This window comes from Dendroctonus ponderosae, unplaced genomic scaffold, assembly GCF_020466585.1.
Source record: "Dendroctonus ponderosae isolate FM_Combo_2020 unplaced genomic scaffold, Dpon_F_20191213v2 Dpon_F_20191213_1, whole genome shotgun sequence".
Classification (NCBI taxonomy): domain Eukaryota; kingdom Metazoa; phylum Arthropoda; class Insecta; order Coleoptera; family Curculionidae; genus Dendroctonus; species Dendroctonus ponderosae.
Genome location: NW_026017110.1, coordinates 2,458,879 through 2,465,368, shown reverse-complemented (window position 1 = coordinate 2,465,368; position 6,490 = coordinate 2,458,879). Strand labels below are relative to the sequence as shown.

The window sequence follows — 6,490 nt, the reverse complement described above, 5'->3', positions numbered from 1 at the left end:
AGCTTATAAAAGTATTGCCTCTTCCACATAAAACCAAGCATGCAAACTGTTTAAAACAGTTTTTGGCAAAAAAACTTGAAAAACTATGAGCATTTCCATCTGAAACTTCCATGAAAAACCAACCAGTTTTTCAAAGCAAATTCCTTTAAGTTATTTCGACTCAAAACATCTAAAAAACTATTAGAATTATCAAAATTTTTTACATAATCAAAGCTCGAGCTTTATCATAAACAAGGAATAATAAAATTTGACTAATTTTCCATAAACTTCATTCAGTCTACTTTTATATAAAATTTTGCGTTTTGACACGGAATCACTAATCTTTAAAGTGGGGTTGTTTCGAGTCCAAAGTGATAAAGAACGATAAAATTTCCATAAACTTTAATTGTCTTGGCGATGACGGTGTCGATTTCTATACTTTTAGAAATCCTGAAAAAACTGACGAAATTTTCAGGAAGCAAGTCAAATTGACTGAAAATCTGCCGTTTCACATATAAAATATCTATAACAGTGTGTTTTGCTTTTAGCTAATTGCCCTAATGTAGCAACAATTCTACCGAAAAAAACGTTCAGATTGATGTTAATTACAGTAAAGCTATTTATGGTATTGCGTCTAATGCTAAATGATTTGGATGGCATCACTTAAATACATCAATTCATATTTTATTAAATGTTTCAAATGCTTTTTTTGCCTGCTATTAGGTCGAATCAATCATACCATTTTGTCGTTCTATAAATATGCAATTTTGTCAGTCTGTTAATTTATTTATGAACAGAATCCAGGCCTAGTATAAAAAACATATCGAAAATTGTTTTACTTTTTGTTTTCATATGACAAATGGACGCAAATTTTAATAAAAAAAACTGTACCTATTGAATTAAACATTGTTATAGAATAACATAAAACAAAGCCAGAATTGATTCAAGGAAACATTTTCACTTTTTAGGTATGTTTTCGATGTTTTTGGTGAACCGTGCAGAAATTAGAGCAGTTTTGTTACCGAAAACTCCTAAAACGTGGTTACAACCGCAATAGAACAAAATTTACTTTGTAATATACAGAACCAAGAGAAAAGTAGAATAAGTTCGAATAATGGGCAATTTTAGCCTCAACTAAAGGTCTTCTGCTGGTTTTCCAGCTCAATGTCGAAAGGGCCAACCGAGAATAGGACAGATATTTGTTGACTAATAGAGCAATAATGCCCTCATAAAACCATTAGGGTCCTGAGGCAGTCATCACGGCTACAATGGAGCTTTAATTATCCTGGCAAGCAAATATGGCCTTAAATTTGTGTTCTGGGGTTCACGAATTATCATTGCTGATAGCAGAGGATTTCAATCAGCGTGACTTCATTACGGAAAATTTGCTGGAATTGTCGTTCCTTTGGTTTTTAAAACTTTCTATTCGATTTGATGTTACGCCCGATGGCGATTAATTCGCAACTTCTTGAAATTGAAACATGCCTAAAATAGCCGAATCGGCACGAGCAAAAACACCCTAAACCACTAACAAGGGTAAAACTCGCCCTTAATGGAAATACGCTCATAGAAAAGCCCTTGTTTGGCTAGAAGGTATTATTAATTGGATTTGCTCCCTTTCTAAACAGTAAATATGCCCGAATTGATTCCACGATTGCTTTCGTATTTAATTGAACGAGCGGCCATTTGGGGATAATTAGAATAATTTTTCCCGGGCGGGAAAACCATTAGTTGGTTGAGGTCGCTTATTGATAGGCTTTGGGGGGAATAAAATTGTACGTTGAAACTGACAAATTTTTGGCAAAATTCACAATTTTGTCATTGTCATTGACTCGTTTTTGACGTTGAAACTTTTCCGCAATGGGAAGCGACCGGCACTCTTCCAAGTCCAGCCTTGGCCTGAGCGACGGCTTCAGAAAGAAGCCCGGAAAGTTCCCGGAAAATCCTCATGTTTATGAGGCTTGTGAGGAAATCAAGAAAACATGCCCTGAAGAAAAGCCAAAAACTTTCTGGTCATCAATGGGTATGTAGCGAAAATTTGAGAAACTCTAGTTAAATACTTGGGGCAAAATATTGTCTATCAGCCTAGCGGGATTTAAGGGATAACCCCGAATTAATCAAGCAGGAATTTCGGTTTGTAAATTTTGAAATTTCAGGCGATTACCCGAGACCGTTTCGCACTTTCGGCCCCAAGCAATTTGAAGCTCTAAGTCAGTACAAGGGCAGCGTTTTAGCTTATGGATTGGCCACTTTCCTTGGAACCATCTATTTGTGCGAGTGGAAAGCTGTGCTTCAGTATTTGCCGTATTACAATGGAGTATATGCTCGAGATGATTAAAAGTGGAGGCGAATTTCAGTTTATCAAACTTGAAAGCTGCCTAAAGGATTATAAACCGTTGCTGGAACATTTATGCACTATTCAAATTCTGTAATTGGTAGTTGAACTGTTTTTTGGCCAATAAAATCAATGAGTTTTAATGAGTTAATAAGTTCTTTTTGTTGCAAAATCTCAACTCGCTTCAAATTGACAAATTCTGCTCAATTTTCTTTTGATCGGGAGCGAGAAATTAGCGAGCTCAGTATTACCGCTGTATATCTCTTTGAGCCAAAATACCCCAATTATGAAGCATTTTTAACGCTTTTGAATGGTTCTGATGTTTGACCGAGGTTATCTGCTTTACTACAAACTCAAACACTCTATGTGTCAAACACTCTATGTCGGGCGATGGTTTTGAAATTTTCAGCCTCGTCAGGGCAAAGGGTTTTCTAAAGATAGTAAAAATTCCAAAAAGCTGCTTGTTTCAGTGAGACTATTTTTTTAAGGTTCGCGTGCAGTATTCTACAAACGTCCGTTTTGAGAACGAAATTTATACGTTGGCATAAATAATTGTTTCTAGGGATTATTCTGCAACTATCGGGGTCTGTAGATGCATTTATCTGCTAAAGATAGTGAAAATTCCAAACAGCTGCTTGCATTAGTTTGGAAGACTCAATGTTTTGTAGATGCGAGCTTAGTTGATTAAAAACGTCGGATTTCAGCCTGAAATTTATACATTTGCAAAAATCATCATTCTAGGTGATTCTTGTAAAAGTTTCAGCATCGTTAGGTGAGTCTCTTCTAACTACGCTGAAAATTTCAAGTAGCTGATTGCTTTACTTTGAAAGATTCGACTTTTAAAAAGACAGAGCGCAGTTGAGAAAAAACGCGCGTTTGAGACCAAATTTATAAAATCGCAAAATACGGATTCTGAGGCATCATTTCAGTATCGCTCGGAACAACGGTTTATATATGGTGAAAATTCTTAAAAGCTGCTTGATTTAGTTTGAAAAAGCCGATTTTTTACAAAGAGCGATCGCGGTTGACTAAAAACGCCTGTTCGGCAACCGAAATTTATAAATTAGCAAAAAAAAGCAATTGAGTTATAAAACTATCAGCGCTGTTAGTTCCAAGTCTCTCCTAACTACTGTCAAAATTTCAAATAGCTGGTTGCTTTAGTTTGGAATAGGCGACTTTTCAAAAGAGGGAGCGCGGTTGAGAAAAAACGTCTGTTTTGAGACCAAACTGTATAAAATGGCAAAATTCAAGAAAGCGAATGATTATTATTGTTAACTTTCTGCATAGTTAGATAGCAAGCATGCGGCTTCTAAAGACAGTAAAAATGTCAACTGCCTGCTTTTGCAAGTTTGTTTTTGTTAATGTTTTTCAAAGAACGATCGCGGACTGCAAAAACGTCCGTTTCGATACTGAAATTTATATATTAGAAAAAATCAGAAATCGCAATTGTTGCGAAACTTTCAGCATCGTTAGCTCCAGGTCTCCCCTTACTAGAGGGGAAATTTAAAATCACTGCTTGTTTTAGTTTGAAAGAGGTGAATTGTTTAAAGAGAGAGCGCAGTTGAAAAATGTTCGTTCCGAGACCAAACTTAAACTATAAAGTGGAAAAATTCAGAAAAGCGAGTGATTTTTGTGAAACTTTGTGCCTCCTCTTCTAAAGACAGCGAAATTTTCAAATGTTTACTTTTTTTTAGCTTGCAAGATCAGAATTGTTTGTACAGATAGAGCAATTGAAAAGAATGGTTCATTTGCGTTTTTTTCGAAATTTATATTTTGGCAAAAAACAGAAATTTTAAAGATTCTTCTTGAACACTCAGTATCTTTAGAAGCAAGTATCTGCTCAAGATAGTGAAAGTTTAAATGGCTGCCTGCTTTAATATAGAAGATGTGAATTTTTAAAAAGAAAAACGCGGTCAAGAAAAGTCGTCTGTTTTGAGTTCGAAATTTATGAATTGACAAAAATCAGCATTCTGGGCGATTGGTGTAAAACTTTCAGTTTTGTTCGGAAGCAGTATGGTGGATAGTGAATATTCTAAAAAGCTTCTTGACTTAGTTTGCCAGAGACGATTTTTTTACTAACGTACTAAAAAGGTCTGTTTGGTTACCAAAACTTATAAATTAACAAAAATCAGAATTTTCAGCAACTGTTGTAAAACTTTCAGCATCGTTAGTTCCATCTCTCGCCTAACTACAGTGCAAATTACAAATCGCTGCTTACTTTTGTTTGAAAGAGGCAATTTTTAAAAACAGGTGCAGTTGAGAAAAAAACGTCTGTTTTGAGACCAAATTTTAAAAAATGCAAAAATCTGGGATCTGAGCGATTACTATCAAACTTGCTGCTGCATCGTTAGAGGCATTTATAGTGAAAATTCCGAATGCCACCTTTTCTTAGTTTAGAAGATCCGAGTTTTGTTTATAGAGAAAGCGCAATTGAGAAATATCCGTCCGTTTTGCGACCGAAATTTATAAATTGGGCGATGGTTTTGAAACTTTCCGCCTCCTCAGGGCTAAAGTTTTTCTAAAGATAGTCAACATTCCAAAAAGCTGCTTGTTTCAGTTGGACTATTTTTTTAAAGTTCCAGTGCGGCTAACAACGTTCGTTTTGAGACCGAAATTTATGTATTTATTGGCTAAAAACTTGGCATCTTTGGAAGCAAATGTGTTTTAAAGATGCTAAAAATTCCAAGTCGCTTCTGTTTTCATTTAAGAAGTTGCAACTTGTAGTCAAAAAGCACAGGGGAGTGAAAAACGTATATTTTTCGAATCAACGCCGGCTAACAAAACATGCCTGCCATTTTCCAAAGGCCTCAAAAAATACGAAACTTTCTACATCCAAATACCCCAAAACCCTCAGAGACTATCCTCTTTCAGCATAAATCAAACAGATCTTTTTGCCTAATTGAAGCAGCAATCAGTAAATGCTCTAATTGCAGTATCAGATGCAGGCGCATCCGCATAATATGCAGGCATGATTTACATTCCAAGAAATATAAATCTTGCCCTAAATGCGTGCAAAGTCGGCATGAATGAAAACATGCCCGCAGCACACATTCAGACCCCAGCTAGGTGCAATAGGAAGGAATTCTCGACTGGCGGCTTCTATAACTGGGGTGTCGTTAAATTAATGGTGTTTGCAGACCCGTTTTATTGTTATTTGACATTCTGGCTTGCACCGATTCAATTAGGCGAATCGGCAATGCGAAAATGGATCATTCGAATTGCGGTTACGACGTTCTTGAGCATCATCAATATCTTTCCAGGCGCAGATAAATGCAAAGTTACTTACTGGGTTGTACGAATTATTTCAGCGTGTTTTAGGCTGAGAGAAAAGTTGCGCTGCACCGACACAAAATTCATCAGCTAGTCGTTTAATCAAATGGCTATTCACAGACGGTTAGTAATTTTGCAAAGGGTGTACGTTGGAGCCGTTTCCAAATCCTACAACAAATTCCGTAAAATCCGCACTCAACCGGTCAAGAAGACGCTAATTTATACAACACGTGCTTGCATTTTGATGGTGGTTTATTAGGCTTGTAATCGATTGCAGGCTCTAAAATTAAGCTCCAAAGTGTGTTTTGAGTGTTTTTAAAATATGTATTGTAAAAATGCCCTATAAGTGCTGTGTACCCAAGTGTAAAGGAAATTATAGTGGCGAATCAACAGTGAGTGTGTTCAGTTTCCCAAAAGACGATGGGTTGTTAAAACAGTGGCTGCGAGCAATACTCTCGAGACAATTTTCAGCCCACGAAAAACAGCAGAATTTGTCTACACCATTTTCGACAAGATAGTATAATATGGATAAGTACTTCCTATAAGGAAAAAACCGGTAAAACATTGAATGTTCCTTTAAAACATCCAAAGTTGCAACCAGGTTCGATTCCAACCATTTTTCCCAATTGTCCTTCTTACATGTCAAAATCTAACTCAATAAGTAGACAAAGTAGAGATAGAAAAAATAAATTACTCGAACAGGAACATTTACGAAAGGCTCTCGCAGAAAGTAAATACAGTTTTCTCGCGTATAAGAAGCAGGTACCGTTTGAAGATTTTGAACAATTTATGTATATTTTCAACCTTGGTTTTTTTTTCAACCCTGATGAGTGGCATAAAACAATGACTAAATAAAATCAACTAATTCTATTTAAAATTGAGAATTCTCCTGGACCGGTTATCACA

The 6,490-nt window shown here is 36.1% G+C and overlaps 1 protein-coding gene across 1 annotated transcript; it reads left to right on the top strand.

The window, feature by feature from the left end:
* The first annotated feature begins 1,800 nt into the window (after positions 1-1,800).
* On the top strand, positions 1,801-2,457 carry LOC109538391. The gene is made up of 2 exons (XM_019905604.2): positions 1,801-2,002; positions 2,136-2,457. The coding sequence occupies exons 1-2, from the start codon at positions 1,840-1,842 to the stop codon at positions 2,315-2,317; spliced, it is 345 nt and encodes a 114-aa protein (XP_019761163.2). The 5' UTR covers positions 1,801-1,839; the 3' UTR covers positions 2,318-2,457.
* Positions 2,458-6,490: the final 4,033 nt, after the last annotated feature.